General features: G+C 45.2%; 1 protein-coding gene across 1 annotated transcript; it reads left to right on the top strand.

Annotated features, from left to right (window-relative positions):
- On the top strand, positions 1–22627 carry ASRGL1 (asparaginase like 1). The gene is made up of 7 exons (XM_029207551.1): positions 1–770; positions 1347–1550; positions 10780–10922; positions 11669–11814; positions 19697–19815; positions 20613–20723; positions 21124–22627. The coding sequence occupies exons 2-7, from the start codon at positions 1358–1360 to the stop codon at positions 21327–21329; spliced, it is 918 nt and encodes a 305-aa protein (XP_029063384.1). The 5' UTR covers positions 1–770; positions 1347–1357; the 3' UTR covers positions 21330–22627.
- The last annotated feature ends 354 nt before the right edge of the window (positions 22628–22981 follow it).

The following is a 22981-nucleotide window of genomic DNA, read 5'->3' on the forward strand; positions in this document are numbered from 1 at the left end:
TCTATTTGAAGGTCACTATGGTAACAGTAATCTAGGGCAGCTCCGGGGGAATACAATCAATCATCTAGGGGGTTCAGAGCCTTTCAGGCTCTGGGGCAGGGAGGAGGAAAATTGTCACAAAAAAATTAGGTCACTTGTGGTTGAAGGAATTTAGAGCTGAGATCCTGAGACTCAGAGGAGGGGTTTTCAGACCCTTCAGTGCGCCCCAGGCACAGAACCAGACCGATTACGGAGGTTATCTTTCTGTTCTTTACCAAACGTTACGGGGAGACACAATTAAAAGGAAGAGAATAACTAGCAAGTCTGCGAAACATCTCGGGCAGAGGAAGGACTTCAGTGCGTGCAGCGGTGCTTTTCAATTTTCAGTTACAAAACCGCGTTACATCCCTTCTTGCATGTCGCCATCAACACCACCCCTCCGCCTCGTGAGGAGGAGGAGGAGTTCCCCGCATCCCACGAGGAAGCTCGCGTGCACAGAAGGCCAGCATAGGCCCTGTCCTAGGAGCCGGGCAGCGAGAGTCGGATCCGCAGTGGCGAAGCCGGTAGAGGGGTTGCGCCGCGGTGGTGCGTTGGGGCTTTACGGTAATTCTCCGCGGCGCGCTGCCCCGCCCTCGTGCGCAGGCGCGGAGCCGTTGCTGGCAGAGAGGTTGCGGGCACAGCGGTTTCCAGAGTGGCTTCGACCGGAGAGACTGGACTGTGCAGGTTCCGAGGCCGACCGGGAGGCTCGGCCAAGCCCGAAGCCCCGGCGTCCGCCTCCTGCGGCATCCTCGGTAAGTCGACGGTCCTGAGGGAGTCGCCACCCGAGACCCCGAAAGGCACACTCCCCGGTGCCGGGGACTGGAGGCGGGAGGGCACTGGCGAGATCCAGCCCTCACTCAGGCCGCCCCTGGCCCCGCGGTGGGGGTGGGAGCCGGGAACAAGTCCCAGGGAAACCGAGGCCCGACGTGGGGCCGGGGAGGAAGGCTGGAGCTGCGACCCCAGATGCCATCCCGGCCGGGGGCTCAGCACGGGACAGGAACCGGGGTTCCCCAGGGAAACGGAAGCCTGATGTCAGTGGGCGAGGAGGGGGCGCGGGCTCTGGGGTGCAGAGCATCCCACCGGCCCCGCGAAGTCAGCAGGTGCCCCGGGCCGGGGGCGGGCGCTCTGGGCTTTACTTGCAAAGTTCAAACCCAGCCGCCTCTGTCCTCCTTACTCCCTGGGTCTCAGGAATTTGCCTGAGGCTGTAAACTCTGAGGGCTTTTCCCTCCCTGCGTAGAAACTGGACTTTGTCCCCAACGGGAGACTTAAGCCCCGTGCGGTTTTCTTGGACCCGCTCGAAAGGGCGCTTTCGTCTTCCTGATCCCTAGAATCCGTCGCCATGAACCCCGCCGTCGTCGTGGTCCACGGTGGCGGAGCCAGCAATATCTCCAAGGACCGCAAGGAGCGGGTGCGCCAGGGCATCGTCAAAGCCGCCACCGTGGGTTACAACATCCTCAAGGAGGGAGGGAGCGCAGTTGACGCTGTGGAAGGAGCCGTGACCGTCCTGGAAGATGATCCCGAGTTCAACGCAGGTAAATTTGCACTGCAGCTGGTAACTGATGCCAAACCGGGTTAAGCTTCTACCCCCAGATAAATAGAACCTCTCTAAAGTGTCAATGAATCTCTTCAGCTTTATGGTAAAATCTAATATGCTGAAAAGATTTAGTTTTTCTCTCTTTACCTGTTGACCAAGCTGCTCTAAAGAATTTTAAAATTCATTATTCCCCCTTTTTTCTTTAATCTGCTTTCTAGAATTCACATACCAAGAGGCTTTTTTTGGTTTTCTGTGTTTTTTTTGTGGTATGCGGGCCTGTCACTGTTGTGGCCTCTCCCGTTGCGGAGCACAGGCTCCGGACGCGCAGGCTCATTGGCCTTGGCTCACGGGCCCAGCCGCTCCGCGGCATGTGGGATCTTCCCGGACCTGGGCACAGACCCGCGTCCCCTGCATCGACAGGCGGACTCTCAACCACTGTGCCACCAGGGAAGCCCCAAGAGGCTTTTTTTTAATTACATCCTTTTGTGGGGGAAAAGGGTAGACTACTGTTGGGTGGCAACCTTGGGAGCTTCAGGGTGTAATTTGAATCGGTCCCCCATACAGGGAGGGCAGGGAGAGACCACAGGAAAAAGGCAGATCTCTCCAGATTGGTAGGTGGCAGGTTTAATAAGCATGGGAACTTACACAAGAGGCTTGCCTTGCAGGATAAATAGACCTCTGTCCATGCCCACCAGAATCTTAAAAGTTTATATAGTGGCCTTATCTGGGCTCAGTCACATATACCATCCAGATGGTCTCAACACTACATCTCAAGGCTGTGTCCTGGGCAGCTTCTGGTGCAAGAAGACAAGCGGAGAGCGCACTCCAAGGAAAGAGGAAGGGGTGAGGGGACTCCGATTGCCCCAGCGCTCCACCCCTCGCGACCGGCTCTTACCGTCTCACACACTTTCTCTTCCACAGTGTGCCCTGAGCGGGCAATAACGGGTGGCTCATTTGGCGGCTGTCTGGCTGCATTGGAGGCAGATGCCACAGCATCAGGCACATACAGAAGAAAACACGGGTTAAGACAATAATTCCCCAGACCACGGATACCTTTCTCCACTGAGAGCCTCATGATTCAGACCATTGTTACTAAGTCCCCTAGGCTGGGAGCCAGATCACTCAAGAGCGTTCACTTGTGTCCTATGATTTAATAAAGGCAACACATTAACAGACTCATCGGGTATGAGCACACAACATCCTGTTTGGATAATGGCCTAGGTGCCTCTTTGCAAGGCAGTAATAATGGCCAAGGTCTTTCTGTTTTGGAGGAGAGCTTGTCTCATTAGAGACATTTCAGTGTCCTGGAAGAACAGGCTTTGTTGGCTGTCATTCAAGGCTTGGTGAGTGCATTTAGTAGGAGGCTCTGTGTGTGCGGTCATGTGCTGCAGGCCAATGGAGGGCTCAAAGACAGCAGCCAAAAGATCATTCCAGTGGGAAACAGAACATGCCCACCTGGCCTTGAGGAGAGGGAGGTCAGCAGCCTTAGGAATTTGACCTGGTTTTATATACCGTACATGTTAGCCAGGGGAGGTAGTGCTGTCAGGCTTGAGGAGGTGGACTGGTGGCAGGATACATGAGACCAGAACCCTCACCTTCTCCTCTTTTCCAGTGGTGCGCATTCCATTCCAGGTATAATGCATTTCAACAGGCCCAGCTTGTGGCAGGACAACAGGAACCCAGTGGAGATGGAGTAGTTCCCCCTCACCCATCCTGGTAGAGTGTCCCAGTGCAAATTCCAGTAGATAATCTCCTTTCCCAGGTGTGATGCAGTTTGGTAGCACGTAGCACGTTGATCCATGGTGAAAGTCAGGGCAACGGCTGTTTCCTGACATACCTTTTTGGTATCGGTGCTTCCGTAGGGGTCCCCAGTCTGGGACATGGGGCAACAGCCCTACTCGTTGATCATTCAGATGTGTGAAAGCCTTGGACAGTACTTTAGTACACCCAGCCACAGTGGCTTTATCTGTTAGTAATTTAAGGTACTGCTTTAATATTCCATTTTTCCTTTCTCTCAGCCCTGCTGCTTGTGGGTTATAGAGGAGATGGAACCTGCATTCAGTGCCATGTTCTTTTGCCCAGTCTTGCATATCACAATCCACAGTCTTTGAAATGTGACCCCAGTCACTATCTATTTGATGAGTGTACCCCTACATGGTACTTAGCTTCTCTAATCCCCTAACAGTGGCGGCCTGGTTTGCATGGGGACAGGGGAAAGCTTGGGTTAAGCCGGATGTGGAGACCACACAAACCAGGGAACGTTAGAGCCCTGTCTCAGAGGGAGGAGGCCAGTATAGTCGGTTTGCCAATCCCTTACCAGTTAGGAGCTCTGGTGGGTGGCCTCAGACTCCTTTGGCAGTTGCCATGGGCATTGTTTAGAACACACAGGACATGCTGTGATTGCATTAACCCAGTCACTGTGTTTCAAGGGCAATGCGACATCTTGGGCAATATGCCATCCCACCCGAGCTCTGTGGTGGCCACTCTTTCCATGCATCCAATCCGCTGAATCTACTGAAGGGTCAGTTGCTAGGGATTGAACCCAAGCTAGGGCATCAGCTCCCTGATTGCCAGGGGGTGTCAGTGCCTCATGAGCCAGGACATGGACGACAGTGAGGATTGCCTCAGGCTCTTGCAGGCAAACCCAAATGTCACCTCCACACATCCTGACCCCACAAAGGCCCGCTCGTTAATCATCCACCCTTCAGCTTCCTGTTGTCAGAGCCATAGGGTTAATCTCTTTAGAACAGCCCAGCTGTCAGTGCAAGGGGTTAACGGCCAGGGACCAGGAGTAGTAACCAGCCAAAGGGCTCTGAGTTCAGCCCGCTGACCGCTGCAGTTCATCCCTCCTGAGAGGCTCCACCTGGAGCTCTGTGTATACCACTGCTAGGAGCTGTTGCTCTCGGGGAAGTACGTGGGGTTCCTGCCCCCTTCCAGAGCTGAGACCAAATCCCAGGAGCACTCTCCCCTTCTGTTTTCTCTGCCACAGCGCCTGCCCTATACCTACCAGGGTCACAGACACATCTAACTCAAATGGTAGCCCTGCTTGGGAGACGCCCAGAGCTGCAATGTGCTTCACTAGTGCTTTTGCCTTCTCAAAGGCAGCTTGCTACTCTGATCCCCAGTCCCACACATGCCCTTTCTTTACGACGCACCAAAAACCGTACCCATTTTAAGTTTTGGAAATGTACACACCTGTGTAACCACACTGCAACCAAGATGTTAAAATTTCCACCACCCGGGGGCTCCCCTGGTGGCGCAGTGGCTGAGAGTCCGCCTGCCGATGCAGGGGACGCAGGTTCGTGCCCCGGTCCGGGAAGATCCCACATGCCGCGGAGCGGCTGGGCCCGTGAGCCATGGCCGCTGGGCCTGCGCGTCCGGAGCCTGTGCTCCGCAACGGGGGAGGCTGCAACAGTGAGAGGCCCGCGTACCGCAAAAAATAAATAAATAAAAATAAATAAAAAAATAAATTTCCATCACCCCCAAACATTCCTTCCTGCCACTTTGCAGTTAATCCCCCCTCCCAGCCCCAGCACCAGGCATCCACTGATCTGTTTTTGTCATAAATTTGCATTCTCTAGAATTTCATATAAATGCAGTCACAAAGAGTGTATTCTTTTGTGTTTGGCTTCTTTCACTCAAATCAGTCCGTTTGTAGAGTAATAATCATCATAGCTACCACGAGTGTCTACTATGTACCAAACAGTGGTCTAAGAAACTTGCATGATTAACTCATTTAATCTGCACCATAGTCCTATGAGTTAGGTGTAATTATTATTACGCTCATTTCTCAGATGAGAAAACTAAGGCACAAAAAGTTTAACGTGCTGGAAGACACTCATTTCCTTTTTATTTTGAAGTAGAAAACCTAAGATCTAGGGATTAAGACGCTTCTAGGGAATTACACCACCTACCTGACATCTGTCAGAGAAAAGAATTTCGGGAAATCTTAACCAGTTAGTCAGCAGGTATTTAGTAATTGTTCTGTCCCCTTGCCTCTGTTCTGTGCTCTTCAACACTTACACAAAATGTGGCTTCATTACTTAGGCATCATCGATTAAATCCTTGGCAGTTGGTGATTGATTCAATCTCCAACTCCAGAAATCAGGGGGTGGGACTAAAAGTTCCAGTCCTCCCCTCCCCAGAAATCAGGGGGTGGGACTAAAAGTTCCAGCCCTTTAATCCTGGTTGGTTCCGGTGGCAACCAGCCCCCCCCCCCACCTTTAGGGGGTTTTCAAAAGTTACCTCATTAACATAAATTTGGTTTTGGTTGAAAACTGCTTGTTATGAGTAACAGGACACCCAGGTCACCTGTATGGATCTGAAGTGGTTTCAGGAACTGAGGGCAAAAGACCAAATATTATAACAAAAGATGCTCCCATTGTTCTAATCCCTTAGGAAATTCCAAAGGGTTTGGCAGCTGTGAACCGTACCTGGATGAAGACCAAAATATGTAATTATGATAAATCAAAGTATCACACCTCCTTTGTCAAAGATCAGTTTATATATTTATGTGGATCTGTTTTGGACTTTTTATTCTGTTCCATTGATCTATTTGTCAAATTCTTTCACCAACACCACACTGTCTTGCTTACTGTAACTTTTAGTAATGTCAGCTGCAAATAGAGACTATTTTATTTCTTCTTTTCCAAACTTTATGCCTCTTCTTTCTTTTCTAACATTGGCTGGGCCATCGAATATTATGTTGAATAGGGGTGGTTAGAGCAGAAATTCTTGCATTTTTCCCAGTCTTAGGGGGAAGGCACTGTCTTTCACCGTTAGGTATGATGTTGGTGGTAGGGTTTTATAGGTGCCCTTTACCAGGTTGAGAAGTTCCCTTATTCTTTGTTTTTTGAGATTTTTAATCACCTGTGCATGTTGAGTTTTATCAAATCCTTTTGCTGCATCTATTGAGATGACCATGTGGTTTTTCTTTTGTCTTTTGATATGGTGAATATTGATTGATTGATTTTTGAATTTTGAACCAGGTTTTCTTCTCTGGGATTAACACCACTTTGTTGTGACATGTTATTTTTTACATATGTGAATGCTGGGTTTGATTCGATGGTGTTTTCTTGAGGATTTTGCATCAATGTTCATGAGAGATACGGGTCTATAGTTTTATTTTCTCATAACACCTGTCTGGTTTTGTAATGAAGGTGATGCTGGCTTCATATGATGAATTGGCAAGTGTTCCCTCTTCTGTTTTTCTCGAAGTTTATATAAGGTTGCTATTATTTCTTTGTAAATATTTGGTAGATTGGTTTTTTTGTTTGTTTTGATGGAAAGTTTTTAAGAAATGAAATTCTTTAATAGGCATGGCACTATTCAGGTTATCTGTTTCTTCTTTGAGTGAGTTTTGTCAGTTGTCCTTCAAGAAATGTTTCTATTTGGTTTAAGTTGCTGAATTTGCAACATTTCTGTGTTATGCTTTTGATGTCTCTGTGGTCTGTAGAGAGGTCCCCTCTTTCATTCCTGATTTTTGTAACGTGTCTTTTTTTTCTTTGTCAGTCTAGAGTTTATCAAGTTTATTGTTCTTTTCAGAGAACTAGTTTTAGTTTCGGGGGGTGGATTTGGTGAATTTTTCTGTTTTTTTCTTTTCTTATTTATTTGTTTGTTTGCGGCTGCGTTGGGTCTTTGTTGCTGCATGGGCTTTCTCTAGTTGCAGCAAGCAGGGGCTACTCTTTGTTGCAGTACGCAGGCTTTTCGTTGCGGCGGCTTCTCTTGTTGCAGAGCATGGGCTCTAGGCACTTGGGCTTCAGTAGTTGCAGCACATGGGCTCAGTAGTTGTGGCTCGCAGGCTCTAGAGCACAGGCTCAGTAGCTGTGGTACACGGGCTTAGTTGCTCTGCGGTATGTGGGATCTTCCCGGACCAGGGATCGAACCCACGTCCTCTGCATTGGCAGGCAGATTCTTAACCACTGTGCCACCAGGGAGGTCCCTTTTTCTGTTTTTTCTTTTGTTCTTTTTCTGTTCTGAATTTTATTGACTTATCTTTATTGTTTCCTTTATTCATTCAGCTTGCTTTGGAAATAATTTACTGTTCTTTTCCTGTTAGATCATTAATTTGAGACTATTCTTTTCTAATACAAGCATTTAATGTTTAAAATTTTACTCTAGCACTGCTTTGATTTTTACATGTTTTTACAGGTTGCCTTAATTTTCATTCTGTTCAAAATGTGTTCTCATTTTCCTTGTGACTTCCTCACTGAATCATGGGTTAGTTAGAAGTGTGATGCTTAATTTCCAAATATTTGTGGATTTTCTAAATACCTCTCTGTTAATGATTTTTAGTTTAATTCTGTTATGATCAGAGGACATACTTTGTGTGATTTGTATTCTTTTAAACTTCGTAAGGTTTGGTTTTTGGCTCAGAATGTGTTCTACCTTGGCCATTTGCACTTAAAAAGACTATGTACTCTGCTCTTGTTGGATGGAAAGATCTATAAATCTCAATAAGCTCAAGTTCATTGTTAATGTTCATACCTTCTGTATCTTGATTGTCCATTTCTAATTAATGAGAGAGGAGTATTGAAGTCTTTAATTGTAACTGGATTCGTCTATCTCTCCTTTGGGTTCTGTCAGTGTTTGCTTCATGTATTTCGAAACTGTTGTTTACAATATAGATTGTTGTCTTCTGGTGAACTGACCCCTATATCATTACTTAATGTCCTTATTATTATTTAATGTTCCTTATTGTGAAGTATACTTTGCCTCCAGTTTTCATTTGATTCATTTTGGCATGGTATAATTTGTCCATTTTTACTTTTAACCTATTTGCATCTTTATATTTAAAGTGGATTTTTTTTAATTGGCAGCATGTAATTGTGTCCTATCTTTTTGTGCAATTTGACAATCTCTGCTTTTTTTAAGATTTATTTATTTTTTATTTATTTATTTTGTTATTTATTTTTGGCTGCATCGGGTCTTAGTTGCGGCACTCAGGATCTTCACTGAGGCATGCAGGATCTTTCGTTGCAGCGTGCGGGCTCGTCGTCGTGGTGTGCAGGCTTCTCTCTAGTTGTGGCTTGTGGGTTTTCTCTTCTCAGGGATCTTAGTTCCCTGACCAGGGATCGAACCGTGTCCCCTGCATTGTAAGGCAGATTCTTTACCACTGGACCACCAGGGAAGTCCTGACAATCTCTGCTTTTTATTGGGGTGTTTAGACCATTTACATTTAATGTGATCATTAATATGGTTAGGCATAACTTTGTCATCTTGCTGTTTGTTTTCTATTTGTCCAGTCTATTCATTGTTCCCTGTTTCCTCTTTTTCTGCTTTTTTCTGCCTTCTTTTGGAACAATTGAATGTTCATAATTCCATGTTATCTCCTTTGTTGGCCTAGTAGCTCGACTTCTTTTTTTAAAGGTTGTTTTAGGGTTTATAGTATATACCTCTCACTTGTCACAGTCTACCTTAAGTAATATCACGCTTCATGCATAATATAAGAACCTTTTACAGCATACACCTGTTTCCCCTTTCCTAGCCTTTGTACTACTGTCGTCATATGTTTTACTTATGTGTATAAGTTGCCTAATGCATTGTTATTATTTTTCCTTTAAACAGTTATATTTTAAAGATATTGTAAAAATAAAGGGAAAAGGTATTTCTGTTTATCCACATATTAGCCATATCCAGTGTTCATTCTTTGGGGGAATCCTGATTGCTCTTTGCTATCATTTTCCTTCTGCCTGAAAGACTTCCTTTAACATTTCTTATATTGCACATCTGCTATTGATGACTTTTTTTTAACTTTTGTTATGTCTATAAACGTCTTTGTTTTGGGTTTTTGAAAGATGCTTTCACTGGGTGTAGAATTCCAACTTGACGGGTTTTTTTTCTTTGAGGGCTTCAAAGATCTTGCTCCTCTGTCTTCCGGTTTGCATTGTTTCTGACAAGAAGTATGCTATCGTTTTTCTTTTTTCCTCTGTACCTAATGTGTCTTTCTCTGGCTGCTTTTAAGATTTTCTCTTTCTCATTAGCACTAAGCTGTTTGATCATGATGTGCCTGAGTGTAGCTTTGTTCATGTTTCTTTTCCTTGGAGTTTGCTGTGCTTTTCGGATCTGTGAATTTATAGTATTCACCAAATTTGAAAATTCATCATTTCCTTAAATATTTTTTTTGTACCTCTATCTCACCTCTCCTTTTGGGGACTCCAATTACACATATACTGGCTGCTTGAAACTGTCCCTGAGCTCAGTGATAAACTCTGTTCAATTTTTTTTTCAGTCTTTTTGTTTGCTGTGTCTTCAAGTTCATTCATCTTTTGTGCAGTGTCTACTTTGGTGTTAATCCTATCCGGTGTATTTTTCATTTCAGACTTCTTTTTTCGTTTCTAGAAGTTCTCTCTGGGTCCTTATCATATTTTCTTCCATGTTCTGGTACATATGACAGGCGTTTTAACATTTTTGTCTAATAATTCTATCATTTATGTCATTTCTGAGTCTGTTGCTATTAATTGATTTTTTTGTTGTTGTTCCTCCTCATTATGGGTCATATTTTCCTGTTTCTTCGTGAGCCTGATAATTTCTTATTAGATACCAAACACTTGTTAGTTGCTGGATATTTTTATACTCCTTTAAATATTCTTGAGTTTTCTTCTTATCCCTTTGTTCTTATCCCTCTGAGGAAACTGAGTCACATAGAGTTTAAGAATAGCTAGGGGGCTTCCCTGGTGGCGCAGTGGTTGAGAGTCCGCCTGCCGATGCAGGGGACGCGGGTTCGTGTCCCGGTCCGGGAAGATCCCACATGCCACGGAGCGGCTGGGCCCATGAGCCATGGCCGCTGAGCCTGCGCGTCCGGAGCCTGTGCTCCGCAACGGGAGAGGCCGTAACAGTGAGAGGCCCGCGTACCGCAAAAAAAAGAAAAAAAAAAACAATAGCTAGGCTTACAAGTATTATCTAGGCAGAGAAAGTTGGAGAAAAGTTGCTAGTGGTAAAGAGAACAGAGTAATGAGAGGTAATGGTACATTCAGGGAAACCTAATATTTCAGTAAAATGTTGCCAAGGAGAAGAGATGAAGCTGGAAAAGTAAGTCAGAGGCCAGATCAGGAAGGGCTTCATACCGTTTATTGTGTAGGTCATGGGGTATCAAGTCAGATCTGTGTTTTTAAAAACGTTCCTTTGACAATGGAGTAGAGGATGAATTAAAGTAGGCAGCTTAGGGGAAACTCTGAAGCCATTTCTAAATTCTTAATTCTTGCTTTTCGGCTTCTTTTTGATTTTAGGTTGTGGATCTGTCTTGAACGAAAATGGTGAAGTTGAAATGGATGCAAGTATCATGAATGGGAAAGACCTGTCTGCAGGAGCGGTGTCTGCAGTCCGCTGTGTCGCAAATCCCATTAAAGTTGCGCGCCTTGTTATGGAAAAGGTATGTGGGACTAAAGCACCGTTTTCCTAAGGAATTGTCACTGCTGCACTTCAGTGACTAAAAGGGCTCTGACTTGTAGGGAAATACTTGAGATCACTGTTCTCCTGAAATTGAAAGAACAAAAACAATGTTATTTAAGTGTCTCAAGGAAACCAAGATTCTGACTCTGTTGATGTAATTTGACTCATGATCACTTAACCAGTGATTACATTTCACGTTATCTTCATGTTATCTTCCTGTATTTTCTTCAGCCTGCTTTCAACACATGTAACACAACACATACACACTGAACAGACCAACTGTTTAAATAGCATGTATGGGGGAATTCCCTGGCGATCCAGTGGTTAGGACTCCACGCTTCCACTGCAGGGGGCCCAGGTTTGATCCCTGGCTGGGAAACTAAGATCCTGCAAGCTGTGTGGTGCAGCAAATACATATATACCTACATACATAGATATGTAGATAAATAAATAGCATGTACGAAATAAAAATGGATTAAATTCTCTAAATTTAAGATCCTATGTAAGTTGAATTCCTAGTAATATTCCATCATCTGGGTTTTTCTGAAAATACAAAAACTCGGAGAGCTCGGCTTTTCTCATCATTCAGAAAAGCAAGCCAGTGGAATTTGCATTTTTGAGGCTTTGTACCCGGAGAGAATAATGATTTCCACACAGTAGGAACCGTTGAAAAGATTTGAACTTTTTCACGAAACTAACTATTTTCCCATTTCTTTTTGGCTCAAGACACCGCACTGCTTTCTGACTGACCAGGGCGCAGCAAAATTTGCAGCAGCCAGTGGGATTCCAACAATTCCTGGAGAACAGCTGGTTACAGAAAGAAACAAAAAGCGTCTAGAGAACGAAAAGCTTCAGAAATCAGACTACCAAAAGTAAGTATCATCTGTGGCTCATATTTTTGCGAGTTATTCAGATGTGAAGGTGGGACTCATGTCTGCTTATCCACGTTTCTTAAATAAGTCAAATATCACTTGGTCGTTTCAGTTTTTGTACAAAATAGTTCACACTAAGTAATGGAAAAACTGCTCTTTTGACTCTGAAATTTAACCTCCCTTATTACTCCTATGAATAGTAACTCAAATTCAGCTAAGAGTTCCTTCTCCAACATGATTTAATAGATGAATGCCGTGTGTAAAGGTATTAATTACCTGCATACTTCTTGATCAGTTTGTTATCTTCGGTACACTGCACAGGTTCTCTGTGATGTAGACCACCCTATGAACTTCCTTAGGCGCCCTTTCACAGGGCAGAGAAATCAGTACAGCCCTTATAAGTGAATTCATCATGTGTTCTGAATTATGGTTTTCTGTGTTACCAATTCAAAAATACCAAATAAAAGGACCTTAATTTAAAGCAAAATTTGAAAAATAAAATTTGAATGTGGCCTGGAGGTTTATAATGGAATATAATCTATTAACTCCACATACCCTTTTAGATTTGTAATGTTTAACCAGAGGTATACTTTCGTATCACTTAGGGAGCTTTTTCAAAATCTACATGTCTGAGCCCCTTCCCTACAGAATCTAATTTAGGGACTTCCCGCGTGGTCCAGCGGTTAAGACTCCAGGCTTCCACTGCAGGGGGCGTGGGTTCGATCCCTGGTTGAGGAACGAAGATCCCGCATGACGCATGGCATGGCCAAAAAAAAAAATCTAATTGAGTAGAGCTGAGGTGGAGAGGCCAGGCAAGTCCATTAGAAAAAAGTTCCCCAGGTAATTCTAGTGTGTCCCCAGGTTAGGAATCTGTTTTACGAGATTGGCCATATGTTGGTAGCTGTTGATGATCTTTACAGAGTGTGCTGTTGTGTCTATAGGCTAAAGTCACAGGAATGGGGTTGCTTTATCAGTGGTTCATGTACATTTTAATAGATGTTGCCACATTGCTTTCCAAAAATTCTGCAACAACACACATCTCCACCAGCCAGTACTGCTCTTCGATATAAGCAAGAGGGGCTCCTGCCCTGGGCCCTGCACTTTAGATGACCCTCATATCACAGTTACACAAAACAGTTGGCTTATTGCAGATCCATGGGGCATCTCTGTCACTCAGCAGTGACACAGCATTACCCATAGCCCTCATCATCCACTCTTGTGACAAATATCATTCAGCCCCCAGGGAAGTGCTTCTCTGCATCTCTTGCTCTATGTCTTGGAAGTAAAGACCACCTGAGTCAAAAGGTTTGTGGAATATGCCACTGCTGACGTCAGAAATAGACCCTGTTTTGGAGTGTGGGGAAGACTTGAACAGCAGAAGGACTTAGGTAAGAGAAAAAGACAATAATTTGTCAAACAAATTCTTGCATAACGAAGTGTTGTTTCCCAGTAGTGCACAGTGTCCTTTTTCTTTCTGCATGTTTCAGTTTGTGGTTCTAGAGTTATTCATGAATTAGTACGATATCTGCAAGACTTGCACATGAGGGCTGATTCCTGTTACTCTTAAATTTGTAGATATGTAGGTCTAGACCAGCACTGTCCAATAGAAATCTGAGAGCCATATATGTAATTCAACATTTTCTAGTAGCCACATTAAAAAAAAAGTAAAAAGAAATGAGTGAAATTAATAATATATTTAACCCAGTATACCCCAAATATTATCATTTCAACATGTAATCAATGTAAGAATTTATTTATGAGATACTTTACATCTTTTCATGCTAGATCTTCCAAATCTGCCGTGTATTTTACACTGACCGCACGTCTCACTGTAGACTGCCTGCATTTCCAGTGCTCAGCCACATGCAGACAGTGGCTGCTGTATTGGACATCACAGGTATAGACAGAACCTGCATGAGGAACCAATTTTTTATGCTGGCAACTAAATGGACACTGAATATCAGACTTATGAATGGTTTTATTCTCATAAAAATACTTAAGGTTGAGTTAAATTTTTTTAAATGTTGAAATTTTTAAGTAATTTTTATTTAAAATGTTATATTCATTAATTATAGTTGATGTTTAGACTTTAATATTAATAGTTTTGTAAATTTTAGGAAAAAACTAACTTTTGAAATTATAACTGCAAATTACTTTTATTCTTTTTGGGGGGATTTGCCCTTAACTTTGATGAAAATATATTCTAATTTTGTACACTCTCAGTATAGTTACATTTCACTTTCTAATTCCTAGATTACTGAAAATGTGTACAAGTCAAGATTTTGATAGAAAAAGAATACTAAAGTGGAATTCACAAAAGAAAAAAAAGCTAAAAGGAAGAAAAGAAGTAAAAGATCTTCAAAGAAACAGTCTGCTTTAAAAGTAAGCACTCTTAGACTTCCCTGGTGGCTCAGTGGTAAAGAATCCACCTGCCAACGCAGGGGACACAGGTTCAATCCCTGGTCCGGGAAGATCCCACATGCCGCGGAGCAACTAAGCCCATGTGCCACAACTACTGAGCCTGAGCTCTAGAGCCCGCGAGCCACACCTGCCGAACCCGCACGCCACAACTACCAAAGCCCATGCGCCTAGAGCCTGTGCTCCAGACCGAGAGAAGCCACCACAATGAGAAGCCTGTGCGCCGAAATGAAGAGAAGCCCTGCTCGCTACAACTAAGAAAGCCCACGAGCAACAACAAAGACCCAATGCAGCCAAAAAATAAATAAATGAATAAAAATTAGAGAAAAAAAAAAGTAAGCAGTCTTCTTCCAGGATGACCCACATAAAATTCACAAAGAGAACATTACAGATTCTTTGTTCAATGAAGATTTAATTACTTATCAAAACAATGAAAATTAGTAGGAATAGTATTCTCACCAAATCCACAACTTGAACAATTCAGATGAAATCCCGACAACTTCATGTTCTTTACTAAAGGAAGATTTAATTGCTAATCATAAAGCAATTTTGTGTAACCATACACCAAAAAAAGGACACGTGCAATTATTAGAAGCGCTGGGAAAAGGCTGAATAAACAATCAACAGTTGATAACCAGAAAAGACACAGGTAGAAAACGTAGATGTAATGTTCTTGAAAGAATAATAACATTTGGACAAGTGTAATGGTACTTTTCATGACCCCATCAACACAATGTTTACGGAAAACAATGGGAAATTTCTAGGGTTAATAAAAATTATTTCAAGTTTTGATAAAATGCCAAAACGTAATTAGGAAAAAAACCTAATGATAAGTATCTAGGAGAGAGAATTCAAATAGGTTAGTTTAATGGGTAATAAAGCAAGACGTGCAATCATAATGAAGTTTAAAAAACTCAGTTCAGCTAGAGTGTACCATGATCAGAAAACATGTTGAAAAACTAACATTTAAAAGGGAAGCCCTTGATAATGGAGCTAACATGGTAGGTAAATAAAAGGTATGTAAGCACGATCTTTGGCCAAGAGTCCAGAAGTATCCTGTGTGACACGGCCAGCTCACCGTGAGTTTGTTTCGAGGAGACATGCCCTCAGCTGCGCCAATACTGATGATGCTGTGAGACAGTAGAGGGTCCACTGCAAGATACTCTAGATGTGGCCGAAGGTGGAACAGCTTAATTAGACTCACATCTGACCTTATCACAGACCTCAGAGAGACGGGGGGGGGAATTCCAACTAAATGCTGTTGAAGTAATGAAATCGAATTTAGATAAGAAGAGTTCAGCAAAAATCGCAGAAGTTCCTTAAAGAACAAATCACGGACTTTGACAGAAAGTGACATTAATTTTGAATTTGCACTATTTACAGTTACTTAGTCTGAACTATTCCTCTCCATTGATAAGCTTAACAGAAGCTTTAAAAAAAATCTAAGTTTGGCTATTAACATTTTTTAAAGGATTAAAAATGTTTTTTTTTAATTTAGAGAAACAAAGCCAAAAGTGCATGGGAAATACGCAAGAAAAGTGACATCTGCAGAAAATATAAGGAAATTGAAACAAAGGAAACAAAAAGATTTGCCTGACTTGAAGGACAAGAGTCATGTACAGATGATCCTGAAACCAGTTTCTTTAGAGGCTGTTTTTCTGTTCATTATAAATCGAAGTATAAGTATCATTTGTAGAGAGATTTGAACAAAATCGAGCAACGTACTGCTATCTTCCATTTTCTTTGTAATATACCAGCAATGAAATTTGAAAGAAGAATTTAAGATACTCTGCATTGATTTAAACACTGCTTAAGAGATGACAAAAATGACTATAGTAAGTGATTGTGATTTAAATGATCAAATTAAAATATTTAGTAAAATCTTCTGTGATAACAATTTATCAAACGTAACCCCGTGTAACATTTGAGTGTGGTAATGTAAAAATCAAGATTCATTTCCAAATCTAAGTATTGCTTTAAGAGTTTTATATATAGTTCCAATGTTACTGCCTCAGCAGAGTGAAACTTCTCCAAGTTAAAATTAATTAAAAACTTCCTAAGAACTACATCACTCAAGAAAAGTTGTGTTGGGCTTCCCTGGTGGCGCAGTGGTTGAGAGTCCGCCTGCCGATGAAGGGGACACGGGTTCGTGCCCCGGTCCGGGAGGATCCCACATGCCACGGAGCGGCTGGGCCCGTGGGCCATGGCCACTGAGCCTGCGCGTCCGGAGCCTGTGCTCCGCAACGGGAGAGGCCGCAACAGTGAGAGGCCCGCGTACCGCAAAAAAAAAAAGAAAAGAAAAGAAAAGTTGTGTTATTTGTCACATTGCCAGTAGAATGCATGCTACATGGAAATGTTGATCATAAGAACGTGATCAATGCCCCTTGAGATGAAGGCAATGAAAATTAATTTTATGGAATAAATACATAATAATTTATGATTGTATATGTGTCTGTGTGTGGTTTGTTCCCCACTCATCCAGCCATCACCAGCTGATCAACAAAGGATACAAATGTGCATGTTAATAAATTGTCATCGTTGGTAGTTTGTCAGCTTCCAGTCAAATGAAAACCATAGCTTTACAGTATTTCTCAAGATACATTTATCACGGTAAGAGGATAGAACATCTTTATTATTTCTAAATATTGCATGTGTGTGGGCCTCCATTTGCCTTTGTATTTTTGCCTCAACCCCTTCCTTGTATGTGTTGGGGGGCTGCCACCAGCAGTGACAGGGTACCTCTTGCCTTATGTGGCGGGAGGGGCTCGCGTCACTGCCGTTGCTCCTCCCTGACAACCACCAGCTTGGATACTTTGCATTTGTTTATGGGTCATTCTTTTCCGGGAATTTGCCTATATTTGTCCTGTGATCATTTTTTCTCTTTAGTTGTTTTGTCCTCTTCTTATCAATCTTAAGGCTGTCTTCTCTGCTAAAAACAAAATTCCCAAATCTGTTGTTTTTATTTGCTTTTACTTTGCTTATGGTATTTTTGTCATTTGAACGTTTTTTGTAATTAGTAGTACTCTCCCTCTCCTTGTGTAGTTTGTAAGACCAGAAACTTAGGAGCCATCCCCGCCCTGAGACATACAGCTGCCTAGATTTCCTTGAAGAATTTTGTGTTTTATATTTAGGTCCTTAGCTATCTGGGTTGGCTTTTGTGAGTGATAGGAGATAGGGTTCCCGTTTCCTTCTAATAGGATACCAGCTTTCTCTTTCTAGTCCTTTGAATGCCAGGCTACATCTCTAGCTACAATTTAGCCTCTCCATGTGATTGCCCAACAGATACCTCAAGCTTTTGTCCAAAACTAAACTTGTTTCCCTACCCAACCCCACACACCACACACACCACAAAGCAAAAAACGTCTTCCCAGTCTTCCACCTTTCAATAAGTGTTTCTTGCATCCTTTCAGTTTCTGCCTTAGATTTCTCTCTCTCACATCCGGTCCACCTGCAAATTCTGTCAGCTCTGCCTTCAAAATGTCCCAGGTCCAGCCTCCTTCCCACCCTCTCCTCTGGAAACACCCCGACACAAACCACTGCCTCTCAAGCCTCTTAAGGGGTCTCTGTTTCCTCTCTCATCTCCCTCAGTCCACACACAATGGCCGGAACGGTTTCCCTAAGATGACTCTCTGTAGAAGTATAGCACACATTCCGGGTGCATAGATCCTATCTGGAGCCCTGGATGCGCTTTCACGGGGTGGACACACATGTAATCGGCACAAAGCCCGACACACACCCCCCCCCTCCGTCACTGCCCTCCCCGCAAGGAAACCGCCTGCCCGGCTTCCAGCACCGTGGGCTAGTGGTGCCTGTTTTGGAACTTTATCTGAGTGGGACTGTGCAGTACGTGCTTTTCTGGGTGCCTCTCCTTACGTTTCTGAGATCTGTCTGTCGTGTGTAGCAGAGTCCGCCTTCACTGAAGCATAATGTATCACAAGTCATTTACTTGGGTAGATGTTTGTGTCATTTGCAGTTCGCTGTTATTACAAGTAGTGGTGCTGTGAACATTCTGTACACCTTCGTGGTGAACTTACCTCCACGTTTCTGTTGGACAGAAATGTGGGCATAAAATGGCTGAGTCGGCTTTAGGAGACCCCGTGGGTGGCCTCCCAAAGTGGCCTTGCCAGTCCACATGCCCAGCAGCAGCGGGTGAGGGTCGTGGTGCCCGCACCTCTGTGCCCATCCTCGATACCGTGTCTGTTTCATGTTAGCCGTGCCGGTGATGGGCGTGGTGGTAAGAATGGTTATTTTTTAAACTCAACTCATCTCGTGACACTTCTCGGTTCAAGCTCTCCAGCGTCTTCCCACCTCACTCAGACTAAACGCCCTTCCAATGGCCTGTAAGTAGGATGACCATGTGATTCAGTATTCAAACTGGAACTTCGTTTTGAGAGTGAAAGGGGCTCTATTAGTTAAGCCGGGACAACAGGCATAAGTCAGGACGGTCCTGGGAAACCAGGATGTGTAGTCACCCCACTTGTCAAAGCCTCATGGTCTGCCTGCTGGCCGTCCCTCTGACCCTGCTGCACACTCTCCCTGGCTTTATTCTCTCCAACCACAGTGGCCTCCTTGAAGTTCCTTGAACTTGGCAAGCATGTCCTGCTTCAGGAATGTTCTTCCCCAGCAATCAGCATGGCTTACCCTCAGTCCTTCAGAGAGGCCCTTAGAAAGCAGCACCTCTCCACCATCACGTGTCCCACGTGCTGCTATAGGCTATAGTTTATTGCTGTTCAGTAAAGCCTGACATTCTTTATTGCTCTGTCACCCTGTGCCCCAAATGCAAGCTCCGTGGGAGAAGGTACTTTGTCCATTTAGTTCTCTGCTGTGTCCCAGCATTTAGAACAGTGCCTGAGATATAGTTCACTGTAGAACCGGGGTGGTGGGTATACGGCTGTTAGCGTACAATTGCTTCAACTTTTTTTACTTGCAAATTTATAATAAAATGTTAGAGAAAAAGTCAACTTATTTCATCTTCATAGCAAGCCCCATGAAACGGGCAAAGGGGTGTGCGGACAGGCAGCAGCAGCGTCACCCGGGTGGTTGTCAGAAGTACACGATGTTGGGTCCCATCCTGTACCTGCCAACTCGGGGTCTCTGGATGGAGGTGCTGAGGATCCAAGGGATGCTGATGCACACGGAAGTCTGAGATGCACTCAGTTATTTGTATCCCCATTTTATAGATGGGAAAAATGAGGCACGATCAAACTTAACTCAATCACCCAGCTAGAAAATGGTGGTGCTGGGATTGGATGGACCCTTAGAGCTGAGGGCTAAAGGTATGTCCAGCAGTCTAACGGACATGTAGAATGTAATGCGAACAGGCTTTCTTTGCCGTTTCCGTGAGTGGGGAATGCTGGAATCAAAGCGTGTCCCATGTGCCATTAATATAGAAATGTATTAAGCTACCCTGTCACCTGTGGGAGTGTCTCTCATCTTCAGCCACTCTTTGTTGGTTTTTTGGCAGAAACTTGGGGACCGTGGGTGCCGTTGCCGTGGACTGCCGAGGAAATGTGGCTTATGCGACCTCGACGGGGGGCATCGTCAACAAGATGCTGGGCCGCGTCGGGGACACGCCGTGTATAGGTGGGATGGACGGATGATCACTGCCCCTGCCCTCCCCCGTCCTCTCGTCCTCTTTCTCTGGTCTTCGCCTCACCCCCACACCCACTTCTTTCTTCCTTCCTTTCCTCCTCCTCCTGGTGGCAGCTTTAGAATTTCTGGGAGTGGCGGTGGGTCGGAGGGGGTCGCCCAGGGCATGTGCAGAAGGTGGCGTGTCCAGCAGGCACCTGTTTCCTAGATGCTGTGTTTTTGGGGAGGGCGTGGAGGACTCGGGAGGGAGGTGGAGCTGGGGTACTGAAGCCGCCGCAGCACCCCCGGTGCCTCTGTCTTCTCTCTGATCCGTTTCAGGAGCTGCAGACTATTCCCAAAGGGTTAAGTACACGAAACCTTTTCCCAGGCATGGGCTCCAATGAGCAAACTAAGAAAGCTGAGAATTTAAGTTTGCAGTTGTTAGAACTGAGTGGCATGAGGGTGACACACCACCGCTACGAGATACTGCACCTGCACGTCAAAGTGTTCTTCGCGTTAACCTCGGAGCACATTGGCTTAATTCCCGGTGGTGGGGGGAGGGGAGGGGTGTATATGTCTTACCCTGGGTGGATGTGCTGGGGGCAGAGGAGGGGCTGCCCTGGTGTCGCTGCCCTGGGAAGGCTAGGCCTGCCTCCCCAACATGCCCTCCATCCCCATCTCAGCGTCTTATTCACACGGCGCTCACCAGTGCACCTTGGCCTTTAATATTTATGTAGCGTTAGACTCGTAATAAGTGTTTGAATTTCTTGACGGTTGCCGCTCAGTTAGAAACAATTCCCTTCCTTGAGCAGGATCTGGAGGTTATGCTGACAATGATATTGGAGCCGTTTCAACAACAGGGCACGGAGAGAGCATCCTGAAGGTGAATCTGGCCAGACTCACCCTCTTCCACATGGAACAGGGTACGTGGAACAAGGCCGTGCCGTCTGACTGTGAGGGGATAGGAGCTGTTTATAAATCGACGGAGAGGGTTGGGAAACCCTTTCTTGTTTGCTGCAGACGTTGCTTTCAGGTTAACGCCCCTTCTGTTAGGGTCAGGAAAGAAGAGCATTTGGAATACTGGTTGCCTTCTGCCTCCTGGGGGCGGTAGAGAGACTCTGAGCCTGCGTGTGGGAGAAAAGGCAGCTTCATCCAGCACAGGGAGGGCCTTGTAGGGTGAGAGTCCTTGTTTGAGACGTTGAAGTAGAAATCACTTACTAGGAATCTTCGTTAAGACGCTTTGGTTTTTCATACTGTAAATAATTTTCCCATCAGATTCCTTTCAGTAACTTGTGTTGTTTCTCAACCTCTCATTGTTTTCAGGAAAGACGTTAGAAGAGGCCGCTGACGCGTCGTTGGGTTATATGAAGTCAAAGGTCAAAGGTGTAGGTGGCGTCATCTTGGTCAACAAAGCAGGAGACTGGGCGGTGAAGTGGACCTCCACATCCATGCCCTGGGGGGCCGCAAAGGACGGCAAGCTGTACTCTGGAATTGATCTTGGCGACACCAGCATCACTGACCTGCCCTAAGTCCCCGGAAGCTGTATTCTAGAAGCTAAGACTTAGCTTAATCAATTAGATCTAGAAATGGAAAATTCTGCAGTCTGTCACTCGTTTTGTTGCCTTGATCAGTGTTTGGTTGGGGACAGATTCCGAAGTGATGTGCGACATGCCCATGTTAGGATCAAATAAGACTAGTGAAGATGACAAACCCGCTGAGCCTTCCTCGTGAATACTCCCCATCATCTGAGGTTAGAAAGAAGAAACAGCATGATCTTAACAGGACAGAAACAGCCTCAGTGCAGGGAGTGCCTTTTGGAATTGGGGGACCCACTGCAGTGACAGAGGCTGTAGGCGCGAGGGTGCGGGGGGCCCGGAGGAGAGCAGCGCTCTGGGGCAGGACCCAGTGCTGGGATGAGGTGGGGGGACAGTGAAGGGGAGACAGGGCAGCAGAGCTAACGGATTGGTGAGTGATGCACGTGAACATTGCAGAGCTCGTTCTGAGCCAGAAGAACATTAGGTAAAAGAATCTCTGAGAGAGAAACTGATTTTTTTTTTTTTTTTTTTTTGCGGTACGCGGGCCTCTCACCGTCGGGGCCCCTCCCCTTGCAGAGCACAGGCTCCGGACGCGCAGGCTCAGCGGCCATGGCTCACGGGCCCGGCCGCTCTGCGACATGTGGGATCTTCCCGGACCGGGGCACGAACCCGTGTCCCCTGCATCGCGCAGGCGGACTCTCAACCACTGCGCCACCAGGGAAGCCCCGAGAAACTGATTTTTTTAAGAAAGTGCAGATCTTCTCTGACTTACTAACATAGGCGTGTTTCCAGATGCTTTAAAAGGACCCTCTGGTAACCCCTGGCTCTAATCTGCTGATGAAGGGTCGTCATGGAGACTCTGGAGGCCCTCCAAGTCTGAGGGTTTTCTCAGGCTCACACACGAGCCTGCTCACCTCGTGTTTCCCCCCAGCCATCCTCCACCTCCCAGACCCCCGGGTCCCCATGATGAGCGATGGGGGTCGTGACCTCTCCGCCTCTGCTACGACAGGGAAGGGCCAGTCAGTGTCGAGATGACCCTGACTTAATGGCGTCCATGACTGTCCAGTGCTGTGGGTTCCCCCAGCTGAACCAAGTGTCCACTGTGGTCAGCACAGTGAAGAAAGGCATTTCCTTGGTGGAGAGTATTCCTACTAACCTCTTTACGCTGGAAATGGTATTTTTGCTGTGACATATCTGCTCAATTTTTTAGTCTGTCAGGGCTTACCTTCTCTCTGGAAAGAAATTGCTTCACTTTAAATTCCATGTGCCACTAATAAAATGTATTTTGAAAGAATAACAGCGTGGTTAGGAGTCACTGTTGACAAAGACCAGAATGTACAGTAACTCCCTTGGTCTGTCAGTTCAGACAGGTAAACTCGTTAAAGAGAGCTTTCAGCATAAAAGTGTGGTGTGTGGATGTGATAAGACTGCCTGCCTCATGGAGAATACTCGAGAGTTTTCAGAGGAATTGAGTTTTTTCGGGATGGGTTAAGGAAGAAGCCAAACCACCGTTGCAGGAATCAGCACAGCTTATGGATCCAGCTTCTCGCGCTGGCCGTCCATTGCACGAGACAGTCACGCAGTCCGGGCCCCTGTCCCCTGACCTTCCCCGTGCCCGTGTCAGCTGCCCTGAGCCTGAGAGAGGG

This window comes from Monodon monoceros, unplaced genomic scaffold (genome assembly GCF_005190385.1).
Source record: "Monodon monoceros isolate NGI ecotype Baffin Bay Population unplaced genomic scaffold, NGI_Narwhal_1 Super_Scaffold_7, whole genome shotgun sequence".
NCBI classification, from domain to species: domain Eukaryota; kingdom Metazoa; phylum Chordata; class Mammalia; order Artiodactyla; family Monodontidae; genus Monodon; species Monodon monoceros.

What these genes read in the sequence shown, in the direction of transcription:
- ASRGL1 (XM_029207551.1), top strand. Translation starts at nt 1,358, where the DNA reads ATGAACCCCGCCGTCGTCGTGGTCCACGGTGGCGGAGCCAGCAATATC. An exon ending in CGCGCCTTGTTATGGAAAAG is followed by an intron (nt 10,923 to 11,668) that starts GTATGTGGGACT and finishes TTTTGGCTCAAG; the next exon opens with ACACCGCACTGCTTTCTGAC. An exon ending in CGGGGACACGCCGTGTATAG is followed by an intron (nt 19,816 to 20,612) that starts GTGGGATGGACG and finishes TTCCTTGAGCAG; the next exon opens with GATCTGGAGGTTATGCTGAC.